We start from the raw sequence: 14,337 nt of genomic DNA on the forward strand, positions 1-14,337 counted from the left end.
GGGTGTCCCCAGGAAACAGCAAGAAGGAATGGAATGAGTATTTATCCCTTTATACTTTTTGCTTGAGTTGGCCATAACAGACATTCAGCTTATTGCCTTAGAATGAGAGATATTAAGTTAGAATCCTGCTGCACAGTCTCTCTAAAAGGCTTAAACCTTAAAAGGAAAAATGGGGCAACCTTCTATGTTACACCAGATGGCAAAATTAGCCAACAGAGCGAAAAGGGCATGTGGTGTAAGCCTCTAAGAAGAGGCACCGAAGCTCCACAGAAGACTGTGTGATATAATAATAATAATAATCCTAAATCTTCCTTAGAGGTCTGTCTGAGAATTTTCAAGCCCCAGAATTAGATCACCACATTATTTAAATTTTTCAGCCCAGCATGTTAGTAACCTTAGAAAAAGAGTGAAGAAATGGCAACAGAGATACTTACTCAGTCCAGCTGAGTACTTCTGGAAGCTTATTTACAGCCATGGAAACACAATTGAGTACCACAGTACATGTAATAAAGCCAACAAATAATGTGAATAATTGGTTAAGGAAAAAGTGCTATATTATAAAAAACCAAAGTTCAGAAAAGTTGCTGATTTACACACAAACCCCACACAGATATTAAAATAATTACTTTGGTTTTGAATATGCTCAGGACTTTTCATGTGTTTTCCAAAGTAAGTGATGTCAGATCAAACTTCTGCTCAGCTGGGTAAAGTTCATGATTTAAAAATAACAATGAATTATCTGCATGTTGGGATAGTTTTGGAAGTAGTGGGACATAATATGTTTAACAGAAGAGATGAGGAACATAAAGAAATGAAAAAAAAAAAAAAATCTGAGTCCTCTGCTGTCTCTACTGTTACTTGAAACTTTAGAAACCTCAATTTCTTCCTAGCAGGAGCATGGAAGAAAAAGAAATGGGCCATAACCCCATAATAACTACGGTTTTTAAGCCTAGAAAAAACAGATACAAAAGCTTAATTATCAATAACCAGTGTTCTTTGAAACTGGGAGTCCATATATACATTCTTACAAGAGACACCTATGCTCTGCCACGAGTTCAGAAAGCTTTCTCATTTTATGTGGCAGGCGATGAAAATATCTTAAGAAAAAACATCCTTTCATGAAAGTTCATTTGTCACCTAATAAAAGTGTTTCTTCTTTTTTAAAAACAAACATTGGCCTTAAATTTAGGGTTTATTTGAAACTGAACAGCAAATTTAGTAATTTCTAATAGCATGAATACACATTCAAAGTCAGCCATAAGTTCCCATAAAAGGACCTATTTCTATAAATTAATAATTTCAAATGAAAACAGATGTTTGGCAGAAAGAGCAGGAACAACTCAGCCTACGGTTTTGCACCTGTGATCCTTCACATTTTTACATTCTTCAAACCACGCTTACATTTTTGAAAAAATATAAAAAATGGGTGCTCTTCAGAACTTTCTGAACTTGAGTGTGAAATACATTTCTTCGGATGTCAAACTCTTTCAGCAAAGCATTGCTGTAAATCACATCCTTCATGTTTTAATAACTAGGGAGTCACTTATTTGTTTTTTGGGTTTGTTTTTTTTTTTTTTAATTTAAGTTTGTCACCACAGTAGAGATTTAGAAACAGTTCTGGAAAAGGGCAAAAATATCATACAGCAGCCTCTAAATGTTGTTTCATATCAATATCTGCAAATCTGACTTTAAATATGAGCTTTTTTGACATTTTTACTTGTACCAACACCATGTGAATATCTTAGCTGTAGTAAAACAAGATTCAATAAAACTTTTTAAAAATCTCTATCACAGACACATGAGCTTACATTTACATTAATATGAACAGAGGAAAAGAATGGCAGAAAATGGTACAGTATATTTTAAAATTGAAATAAGGGAAACCAATAAAAGGATATGAATGGATCAGAATTTTAATTGCTGCTTTTCTGACTGGATTAAAAGGACCAAATATACCCAAGGCAGGTGTGGCAGTAAACCGGAAAATAGTCCTCCTTTTATTTATCACCATAAAAGTCTACAAAAAAAAAAGATTCATAGTATATGAAATATTTTAATGAAACAAAATTTTCCCCCAAAATTAAATGTTTAGGTTTTCATATCTGCATCTAGACCTATATCTAATTGCAATTACAAGTAAAGCTTTCCTGTATTCTTACTTGGAGCTGTGAGCTGATGATACTACTTTTGAAAGAAAGACAGCAACTATATAAAAGTTCATTATTGCCTGTGAAGAAGAAGTATTAATGGGAATGAATTTGAAGAGCAAGTGATCATATTCACTTGGTCAAAATAATTAAAGGATACTATTCTAGGACTGCAACAGTGGTGGTAATCATACTCGAAAGTACCTTACCCTTGGATAGTTTTATAGGCTACAAGAATAATTTTGAAATATCTCTAAATTATCAAGTAACACTGTAAATTCCCTCTAAGCTACCTTAAGGTCCACACAGCTCAGTACTTTTGCCACATGATGTAAAAATGAAATATCTTAAATCAAAAATACAGTTCACTAACTTTTATGTAAATTTCTTCAACTGAATCAGCCTTAGTTTCTCTTCATCAAGAATATCACTTTGATTACTTACAGAAAAAAAATCTCTGGAAGAACAAAGCTTTCTGCATGTTCTCTGATTAAATTATTATATTCCAGTGACTTGCTGGCATACATAAAAGAGAGCAACATGGGACTGGATGGAACCTTCTGCTCTTCAGGTCAAGTCCCCCTCAACAGTAAGCAATCATACAATAGACATTTCATTTAGAAGGGATTCCTAGAGCATCTACTTTACACACTCTTATAGGCAACAACACAAAACACTTTGCAATAGCATGAAGTATATGCAATATAAATGTGGTACAATAAACAAAGCTGATGAGATAAAATAACAGAAAATTAATTTACTGTAATGAAAATATATGGTTTTGCTACACAGAGTACTGGAAATATCTCAAATATGTCTCCCTTAATTTGTATAATATTTAGAATTCAGCAAAAGCATCTGCAGTAAGTCAGCAATTCCAGTGTGGTCTACTGTTTGACAGGCACTGTTTATAGGACAGCGAGTTCAGCCCCACAGACATCATAGAAACTGCTCTGGAAAACAAAGCATCAGTTATCCCAGAATATACTTCCTATGAAAGTGTAGCTATCAAGTATATCATGTTTTCATAATTTATTCTGATTGCTGAATGGAACTTAAAATACCTTTTCATTACATAATATGGAGCATACCTTAGCACTCCTGCCCCAAAAAATGCTAGTAATGTTCGAAGATTTGTCTACAGAACAGTCAAAAACCAGCATCTCCTGAATAGAGCTTTTACTATCTCTTAAGAGTTCAGCAGACAAAATTAAATAAAAAAATGCTTTTGGAAGTTTTAACCTTGTGATCATTGTAGTACGGATCAAAATCTTCCAGGGGTTCCCCAATGAGCTCCACAGGAAGATCCCCATACAGAGATGGCAGTTTTTTGCAGGTTTTCAGATCAAGCTGAGGAGTAGGTTTATCTTCTTCAACTCCTTGGTCCTTATTCTTCCAGTTAACTTTGGCTTGTTGAGGGGTTTTTTTAGCAATTCTTTCTTCGATTGCTGCCAAGGACTCAGGGGTGAAACGTCGAAACCTGTTAGTTTCTGATGGCCAAAACAAGGGATCCATTTTTCCTCCTATATGTTTGTTTCCAGTGCTAGAAGCAAATTAAAAGAGAAAACTAGTGACAATTAGAAAATAACAGAAATAATACACAACTTAAAACTAATACCCATTACCTAAATTATTTCTTTCTTCTGTGAAACGCCGTATGAAAAGAGAAGAGAAGAGAAAAGAGGACAAGACTATTTCAGTTGGAAGGGACCTACAACGATCATCTAGTCCAACTGCCTGACCAATTCAGGGCTGACCAAGTTAAAGCATGTTATTAAGGGCACTGTCCAAATGCCTCTTGAACACAGACAGGCTTGGGCCATCGACCACCTCTCTAGGAAGCCTGTTCCAGTGTCTGACCACCCTCTTGGTTAAGAAATGCTTCCTCCTGTCCAGTGTAAACGTCCCCTGGTGCAGCTTTGAACCATTCCCACATGTCCTAGCACTGGATCCCAGGGAGAAGCGATCAGCACCTCCCTCTCCACTTCCCCTCCTCAAGAAGCTGTAGAGAGCGATGAGGTCGCCTCTCAGCCTTCTTTTCTCCAAACGAGACAAACCTGAAGTCCTCAGCGCTCCTCACAGGACATGCCTTCCAACCCTGTCACCAGCTCGGTTGCCCTCCTCTGGATGCATTCAAGGATTTTCACATCCTTCTTAAATTGTGGGCCCAGAACTGCACACAGTACTCACGGTGAGGCTACACCAATGCTCAATACAGCTGCATAATCACCTCTTTTGACTGGCTGGTTATACCATGTTTGATGCACCCCAGGATATAAACCAAAACCAACTAGAAGCAAATTCATTTAGAAGAAAGGGTAATGTAAAACAAAACCAACAAAGACCAGCAATTGATTCTGGATCCACCCTGTATAATTCAGGTTGCAGAAGAGATACTTTTCCTTTCCTTTCCAGCTAGGAAGTGACAAAATCACATTCCTATCAGAACTCTGACAATCACCTAATTGTTTTTCTCTGTAGCTGCTTATACTATCCGCAGCCTTGCACATTAGTTACTGTACCTCTGTATTTCTTGCAAACAGAAGTTAGTTCCATATCTACTGTGCCTGCTGCTTACATGGGATAACAAAATGGTCTAATTGGAAAGGACACTGAGGCTCCTCAAAGCAAGGCCAGCACTGAATTTGGCTCAAGGCTCTGTCCAGTTGAGTTTTGAGTACATTCAAGGAGATATTTATGGCTTGCAGTAAAAACAACATAAGAAATGGCAGGTTTTACCTTACCAGTCTTGAGCTTTGCCCTCCTCTGATTCTGCTGATCTGTTACTCATGTTTGCTCTTCCTGTTCTTTAGACTCTTAACTCTTTCCCTCATGCCATCTAGTTATGGCTGAAAAGCTCTGCTCATGAGGCTTTTTTCTCATTTTGCTGAGTAGCAAACTGAGAATGTGGCCACAACTAAGGCTTTACCATATGTGGTTTGATGAAAGACTATTTGCATTGATGTTAAATAACAAACTGTATTACAAACTTTTATAAATCTAGGCCAAAACCAAGATGCAGTGCCTGAGAAAGATCTGAGTTTCAAATATACCTCCAGATTTCCTGAAGTTTTTATAAGACATCTGTTGAAATTAATTTACCTTGACATTACTTGTCACAAGCCTACAAAAGGTATGATGCATCACACTATGAAGGGTAGCATGCTGCTTGGTATTATTTCACTAACTTTGCTGACAATGAGTCCTGCATACTTTCACATCAAGACTTGGTAATTAAGAATCATATAATACACAGTTCTCAAAAAATTACAGGAACACCAGTGACAGAACTGGGATAGCTGCTATGCTTAATTCTTCTTGTGATCACCCCTGTTCTATGTGCCTAGAAAAGCCAGGGACCTGCACTTCCTCAAAACAAACTTCACTAGGAGGTGATTTGACCACTGATCAACCCTCATGAAGCTCCATACCCACTGACTGTTAGGCAGAATTTAAAGACACCATAAAGGACTACTACAAACCAAATAATCAAGTAAATCTGGTATTGCCCTCCTCTCAACTGCATGTCAATACCAAGATTCGTCTCTCCTAGAATTTCACATGTGCCTTAATGCTTTGTGGCTCTGCACCAGAGTGTCTGCTGTTTATGGAGATCTTAGTTATGTCTATTTGTTTAATAACTACTCTTTTTCACACATCAGAGGAAACAAATTTAATTATTATTAACTACTCGGATTCTGATCGGAGTCATTGACTTGTTTATTCACGCTGACAGGTATGGGTCAATTCTGCCTCCCATACCAGCCTGGGAAAAGGTAAATATGATGAAGCAACTTCACCTTCTCACATATTCACAAATACTGCAAAATTCTTCTGGGGATTAGCAAAGTACCTTCAAGAATTTATTTTCAATTATTCTGCTTGATCTTAAATCACTAACAAAGGGAAAGGGTGGCAAGGTAATGAGAAGCACTGAAGTGACTTAAGGCAAATCACTGTAACTATTCACTTACTAATGACTTCCTGCCCAGATTTACCACATCACTTGTAGATAACAGCAATTTACATGACTGCAGTTCTCATCCACAAAAGATGAAGAAAATTTTGACCCATTACAGGATGACTTGTCCTTTGTGACTCATGTCAAAACCAATTGCTGCCATCTAATAAACACTTTTGGTCACCAATGAGTCTTTAAAATACTCTGCATTTTTGATTGCCTGAGGTCCAGCTGTGCTACTTCAGTTTTGTGAGCTCACATGTGGACAATGTTAGAGAATCAATACTCTTTTGTAATTATAGCTCTCTTCTTTAAATGCATAGATACATTTCTTTTAAAAGAATATGCAACTGCCTGGAGCCAGAATGATTGTGCAATGATTTTGTTTTGGTTTAGGGGATTTGGTTTCTTTTTTTTCATCCTCTGGGACTTTACGAGCAAGTTCAGATCTGATCAGGGACCACAACTCAGAGACCAAAATTTATCATGGTAACAAATCAGAAGTATATAATCAAAGAACTGTTACTTTGCAAAACCACACAGATGCACTTCCAATCCAAAGCTCAAAAGATAAAGGGAAAAATCAACATGCTCCTTTTTTTTTTTCAATTTTTTAATAATTTTAAGGAGATTAATTTTACCTTCAAAGCATTCCTTAAAACTGACAACAGAAAGACTGAGCTTTTAGGTAACTACATTGACTGTAATAAATGAATCAAAGAGAATGGTTTCAGTAAATACAAACATTGGTTTAGTATTAAGGATTTGGGAGCTGAATTTTAAAAAAAATGAAGGCTGAATCTGTCAAAAGCACTGATCAAGAGAAAAAAAACCCTACACATGCCCTTCAGCAGCAGTGACTAGAAGTCATAATTGGACAAACAGTCATGGACAACGTGAGAGGATTTCTTCAGAAGACCTGTACCAGCAAGGTACTTGTGCTCATGTGGAACAACAGACTTTCTGGGCTTTCATCAACTGCCAAGTATTTACAGATTGTGACTTAGGTTAGGAAAAAGGAAGCTAAGAAGATGCGACTGAAAAAATCCTTGTGATACACATGACTAAAAAATTTTGAAAAGACAGAGTGACTACTCGAAATTCCTGAAGCTCAGCTAACTCAGCCACCTCATTATATGCTGCTGAACTACCTGAATTTTTAAGTCAAGACACTAAGATAAAATGTTACCTTTAGAAATAATTTCAGTCTTTGGACTGGACAGAAAAGTCTCTCTAGTAAACAATTCTGGGACGGAAGCTACAAAACAAGTGTTCTCAGAAGTAAGCTAAAGTACTACTGAATGGGATTTCTTCCAGAACCTGGGAGGACAAACTTGGGTATGTAAATACAAGTTAGTGTGGGGAAATCCTGGCAAAACACTAACTAAAGCATGCTGCTGAAGGCAAATATAAGGCTAGAGTCCAGATCTGTTAATTTCCAGTAAGGGATATGTAAGATACTTCCATTTAAATTAAATAAAGAATTGCAAATCCTATGACAGGTTTTGATATCTCTGGTCCTGTATCAGAGAGCAGTCCGTCAGTAACAGATACAAATGCACTGGTGGGACCTTCAGTTACTAAAGGACCACTCTCTGCAGGATCAGGGATACAAAAATATGTCTTCAAATTCACCTTTTTTTTTAATTAAAGGGGAAATTACTTTTTTTTCTCATCTTGAGATGAACTGAAATCAGTGTACACAGCTAGCCACAGTTTTAGGTTATTCTAACTGGCTTAAGGCTGACTTTGGGTACTGTGAAAATGACACAGAATCTTTTTATGTCAAAACCTAAGGAATTCCAGATATACTGATGAAATTTACTGAACAAATGATCTGCAAAGTATTAGAAAGGGATGAACAACAAGTCATTAAATGAAATGGACACATGGGCACTACTACAGTACAATTATCTATAAAAATTTCTTAAGATAAAAGCTGTCTTTAGGACAATTTTCTCTAGAATAGCAAAGTACTACAAAAAAATGAGTCTATTAATACAATGTTTCACAGACACAAATTATAAAATGCTCACTGGGGTAAAGACTAATCAGTAGAGATGATAACCAACAGATTTAGACTTTTAGAATGAAAAACAAAATACAAATTCAAGCCCTATAGGCAACTCCTTAATTTGGTTCCATTTATGTGAATTCCAGAACTCCTTTCAGCTCCCTAAAAGCACGCAGAATTCCTTTTATATGCAGCAAGGTAACAGCAATCAAAGTATTGACCATAAGATAGTCAACGGCTCATAAGAGAGCAATTTAAACTAACTGAACTGCTCAGTAAACACTATCAAGGTCAGTAAGGGCATTTTTTGAGGAGTATTCCAAGTATAAAAAACTAGTAGCAACATAAATAGAAAAATGTCCTTATTTGTGTTTCAATTTAGTTCTAGCATGTATTATAACCAATTCTGAGTCCCAAATTATTTGTCTCTGCTCCCTTGTCAATAGCCACCCACTGAATATTTCCCGTGAGCACCTGGATCTGAAAAAATAAAGGGTAAACTATCTGTTTAGTTTGTTTTTAGTATGCATTTAGCAGATTCTTCACATGGGAATAAAGAATAAAAATGTGTCCCTGTGGTAGGATTTTGTTTGAAAGCACAATATCAAATAACTATCTGCTTAACATAGGTCAAGAAGTATCTTAAAATGAATAAATAAAAAAAAAAAAAAGAATGAAACATGTACCAATACTTACCATGAGATTCACCACCATAGGACTGGAATTATTAAAATCTATGCTCTAGACAAAGCCCTGTTCCTTTTTCAGTACTTATCCACAGTTATTTCCAAAAAGCTTGTTTTGACCAATCTGTGTATTTGTCAAAACTCACTTTAAGTGGGCATTTGCAAAATCAAATTTTAATAAATCTTGTACACAGTTCAGACAATGATAATATCAAAACGTCCAGAACCAGATATTTCCAAGTAGTTCATGAAGGAGTATTTAACCACACTTAAGTGCATACATCACATTCAATTTTGTTTCAGGGAACAAAATAGCCTTTTCAGTTATATCAACAAAATCAGTAGCTTTTTTAGTACCTTAAAAATATACAAATTTATATTAACACATAGGCCACACATACAGAAACACAAAGATGTTATGGTTGGATACAGTCTGTAGATAGAGACATTTTTCTGAGGTCCTGCATGTGAAGAAGGCATCCTAAACTCCCATTACAGTCAGTGGATATCTAGTGGTATGAATAGTCAATCAAGGCTGTAGAGATATCCAAATGATCAAAGGGAGACAGCTACTTTAAAATCATCTAAAACTCCAGTGACAACATTAACTAAATCTCCATTGACTGTAATGGGAGATGAAACACCTAGATCACAAACAGCTGCATTTAGACACCTAAATATAGGTATCAATCTTGCATTGAATCATTACATAGCTACCAAAACTTTCCTTGCTGTTAAACAGAGACCTCTAACACTCTGGAGTCAGCTTTCTATATGACCCACAAGAGCAGAACTGGGTGTCAGTAAAACCAACAGTCTGCATTACCTATTTCAGATTTCAAACTTTACATTCAAACAGTTTACCATATACGACAGGAGACACTGATCTGAAAATTCTGAATATTATAAGCATCTCCAAGTTCATCATCACCATGGATGCACTAGATATGTATACTGTAATGAATGCCCATTATTAAAAATAATAACTTACTGCACAAAAAAGGTGATTAAAAAAGAAATCAAAACACTGTTTTATATGTAGCTCAAATATTTTTCTATCAGATCAGCCACTGCTCATGTGCTCATCTGGAACAAGAAAAAAATGAGAAAACAGCTCACAGCAACAACTTATGAAATAGGCTAGGAATTCTCTCTTTTCTGTGTGTACAATACCTTGCAAAAACTACTGCTATCACCTACTCAGTTTCAATAAAGAGAAAATACTTCTGCTCTCTGATCACCATTTTATTCTATTTAACTACCAATAATTATCGACAGATTTAACAGATTTTAGTCCGTTGTAAAATCAAACTTGAACATTTTATTGGACTACTGCCGTTTCTAAAATACATGGCCATTTCTTCCACCTAGCACTTTGTCCCCCACTCTGTGCTTCCCACTCGCACCCCGCCCCCCAAAAAACCTTTGTGTTTAGGTAAATATCTACCAGCAGGGTTTGGTTTTTTTTGGTTTTTGTTTTTGTTTTTTAAAAGATGTAATATATAAAGTTGTTCACAATATCAATATAATATAATATCTATTCACTGATTACCTCCAAAATCAGAAATGTATGCAACAGGCTAGACTGTGCATTACTTAAACATTGTGAAAAAAATCACTCACCAGCATTTTTGTGAGTAAAACATTCCAGATTTGTGTAGGTAAAGAAATTCCACTATGTCAAGATAAATATAACTCAGATGAGATCGTACTAAAGCCAATTTGAGGACTACTGTGCATAAGCCGATATAACAAAACAAGACAAAAAGTAGTCAGTAATTAATATAAGAAATATATTGATGTTTAGTAAAATGTTATACTGCCACATGTAAACTATAGGAAGAGCAACATGTTTACAGCAATATAGTAGTTCTACTTTAAAAGCACAGTTTCTTACGTACATGCTACCTGTACCTAAAATAAAACCACATCTAGGACTTAAAAATGTGTGCACATATTTTTTATATATATACACACTTGCATACATACATCCCTGAATATCTTGATCAAACTTACATAGATTTAAATTAAGAAAAGTAGCAATTGAGATTTCTCATAGTATACAAATACTTAGCAAAAACAAAATACTTACAACAACCCCTTCACAATAAAAACCTTCACACTGCTTTCTTAAGCTAATTTCTGCTAGCTTGTATCTTCAGAGAGACAGAAAGTCTTCATTTTCTCACCTTCACCATTCCATTCAAAAGAACATCCTATCTACCTAGCTAGTTCCCATGCAGAAAGTTTTCTTTTGTATTGAGATGCCTGGGGGAGGGATGGAAGGAGGAGCTTGGTTGCTTTTCTGACAGCAATAAATGAAACTTTGTGATCTCACTAGGAACACTGTAAAAAAGGAAAAAGTGCATGGGTGATACTTTTGAAGAATAACCACCTAAATATTAATCAATTATTTTCTTTCTGCTGAAATCATAGTTACATTTAGTAAAAGCAAAGGGGTTTTTTTGTTCAATCAGAAATATATGTGTAAAACTGTAAGAAAGAAAAAGCTGTCCTGTTTCACATTTCATTCTGAGGTTTTAACCAGCTGAACTCTCCAGCATACATTAAATAGTGGCATAAAATTTGCCCTTCATTAAAAGCTTTTGATGAAATTAGAGTTACAAATTACTGGTTTTCATTCCTTAATTTCCGTATTTTATTATTCCCAGGCTATGACATATGTTCATTATACCTTCTAAAGACAAAATCTCAAATATAGTATCTCCTACATACAAGATCAGAGCCCAAAATACATTCAATATCACATTATGCTGTAACTTCCCTTAAAACATACAAACCTTGTCTGAGCAAAATAAAAACATTTATCCTCATATCTGAAATCGCTTATATTTATTTAAATAACAGATATGTAGAAAGCATGCTAGCAACAGGTATTGGATAGTAACAGGTATACATTAAAGGTAAGCCTTATTGCTAAGTACAGTTATTTCTCTTATAGTTATATCAACAGAACCCATTACTGTCCAAAATTTTTTTTACTCTATTGGGTAGATACTAAATCTTTCCTGTCATCTTTCCTGATGATAAGAGAGTTACCATGAGTTTTGCTGGAAGAATTCTACTGAAGGAACTATGCTGTCCTTAAAAGCCAGGCAGCCCTAATGCATGCAAATAGAAAAACAATTGTGATCAAACGCTTTGCTTGATAGGTATCATCAGCAAAGGAAACAACTAAAGATGGTCTGAATGAAATAAAACACTAAGTGTTCTGTGATGCAAGAAACAATAAGCCATTTTAAGTTCCAGTGTAAGTTATTTTTCCAGAAAGCAAGAGTATGTTCTCGAGGCAAGTTCAATTAAGAAAGCAGAATTTTAAAGATCAGTAAAGCATCATTCTATAATGGCACTTCATCTGCTACAGTCAAAAGCAACCACATTTATAATGCTGTACCAGCTGGTATCACTAAATACAAAAAAGATCCTTACCTGAAAGTATTTTTTCTGCTGTATCTTCTTCATCAACCCATCCCTGTGAAAAATGGGGCACTGGGAGTGAAGACAGAAAAGAGTGAAAGGAGTTGCACTCCTCTGTTCTTTTTGCAAGCTGTAACATCTGTAATCAGAAAAGAGAAAGGTATGGAAAACAACAAGATTTTTATCTGTAGCTGTTAAAAGAAAGCCTTAGGACTTGCAGCTAAGAGCAAAACAATTAGACAAGTAACTTTTCTTTGTTACTATGTAAAATTTACTTTCTCCTATTGGGAAGGCAGTTTCTTAAAAGGGGGGGAGGGGGCAGAATACTAGCTTCATAGTAAGAACATTATTTTCTTCCCGGTTTCATTTGTTATTCCTCAGTATAATGAAAAAAGGAAAAAAAAAAGCTGAAGTTTAACAGCAAAAAGACAATATTTGTTACAGAAATTACTAACTCCGTTAATTTAGTCACCATGTTCTTGACATGGATCTGTCTCTTCCATTAATTGCAAAGTATAGCACTCTTCTTTTTCTTTTTATTGCCAGAGCACAAGAAAAATATTTTTTCTTGGTAGCATTAGACCACCACCATTAGTCTAATGACTAAGAGTGTGCAGATGTCCAGAGCTTAAAAGACAGATTTTTGCATAATTAAATGTATCTTGTGACCACCATAACTCTAAACACTAGATGCTGCTTTAGATTACTGATCAGATAAATTCAGTCATTAAAGATATCAAGGCATTTAATAGTTCATGCACATTGCATGACCCTCTTATCCTCAAATTCTACCCATCCGCCTCGTCTGTTAGCTTCTATCTACTGAGAAATACTCTTGTGGTCTAATCCTAGAAATCTGTCTCTCCTATATTCAGTGGGATAATAGACGCGCAACATGTGCCTCTGTCTTAGAGGGAGAAGGGTTCATACAAGGTTTCTCTTCCTATTTTTCCCATTTATACGAATGAGACTGCTATTTAAGTTCTCAACAAATTCAGCATGATTTCCTTCCTTTTCCTATCTGATTGGGACCTTCCCTCAATAGCTCACTGACCAGGGACCCCCTACTACACATAGAGAAGTCTGAAACTCAGATCATTGAAAACCTAATCCTTCTCACTACATCCCCCTTTAAGATACATCTGTATCTTTAAGATACTATATTTGTAATTGGCCAAAATCACAAGATGGTGTATTGGGTTTGCATGGCAAGGTTTTGGTAGTGGGGGGGGGGGGGAAGCTACAGGGGTGGCTTCTGTGAGAAGCTGCTGGAAGCTTCCCCCGTGTCCGACAGAGCCAAGGCCAGCTGGCTCCAAGACGGACCCGCTGCTGGCCAAGGCTGAGCCCATCAGCGACGGTGGTAGTGCTTCTGTCATAACATATTTAAGAAGGGGAAAAAAAACCTGGGCAGCAGCAACTGCAACCAGAGAGAGGAGTGAGAAGATGTGAGAGAACCGACCCTGCAGACCCCCAGGTCAGTGCAGAAGGAGGGGGAGGAGGTGCTCCAGGCGCCAGAGCAGAGATTCCCCTGCAGCCCGTGGGGAAGACCATGGTGAGGCAGGCTGCCCCCCTGCAGCCCAGGGAGGTCCACGGGGGAGAAGATATCCACCTGCAGCCCAGGGAGAGAGGACCCCATGCCAGAGCAGGGGAAGAGTGAGGAGTCCTTCCCCTGAGGAGGAAGGAATGGCAGAGACAATGTGTGATGAACTGATTGTAACCCCCATTCCCCATCCCCCTGAGCTGCTGGAGGGGGTAGGTAGAGAATTCGGGAGTAAAGCTGTGCCCAGGAAGAAGGGATGGGTGGGGGGAAGGTGTTTTAAGGTTTGGTTTTATTTCTCATTACCTTACTCTGGTTTGATTGGCAATAAATTAAGTTAATTTTCCCAAGTCGAGTCTGTTTTGCCCATGACAGTAATTGGTCGAGTGATGTCTCTCAGTCCTTATCTTGACCCACGAGCCCTTTGTTACACTTTCTCTCTGCTGTCCAGCTGAGGGGGGAGTAATAGAGTGGCTGCGTGGTGCTTAGTTGCTGGCTGGGGTTAAAACACAACAGATGGACACAAGACACCAGATGGATACAAGAGGGAATGG

The 14,337-nt window shown here is 36.8% G+C and overlaps 1 protein-coding gene across 2 annotated transcripts in view; it reads right to left on the minus strand.

Annotated features, from left to right (window-relative positions):
• Nucleotides 1-10,472, minus strand: part of LOC115339254 (sodium channel protein type 5 subunit alpha-like) — a 56,001-nt gene extending 45,529 nt beyond the window's left edge. For both annotated transcript variants that reach the window (XM_030008953.2, XM_030008951.2), the window contains exons 1-4: nt 10,432-10,472; nt 3,390-3,690; nt 1,899-2,017; nt 435-524 (exon numbers count right to left, since the gene is read on the minus strand). In XM_030008953.2, the coding sequence (XP_029864813.1) occupies nt 435-524; nt 1,899-2,017; nt 3,390-3,690; nt 10,432-10,454 (533 nt within the window). In that variant the 5' untranslated portion in view covers nt 10,455-10,472. The remainder of the gene's footprint in view (nt 1-434; nt 525-1,898; nt 2,018-3,389; nt 3,691-10,431) is intronic.
• Nucleotides 10,473-14,337: the final 3,865 nt, after the last annotated feature.

Source organism: Aquila chrysaetos, chromosome 3 (genome assembly GCF_900496995.4).
Source record: "Aquila chrysaetos chrysaetos chromosome 3, bAquChr1.4, whole genome shotgun sequence".
Classification (NCBI taxonomy): Eukaryota; Metazoa; Chordata; class Aves; order Accipitriformes; family Accipitridae; genus Aquila; species Aquila chrysaetos.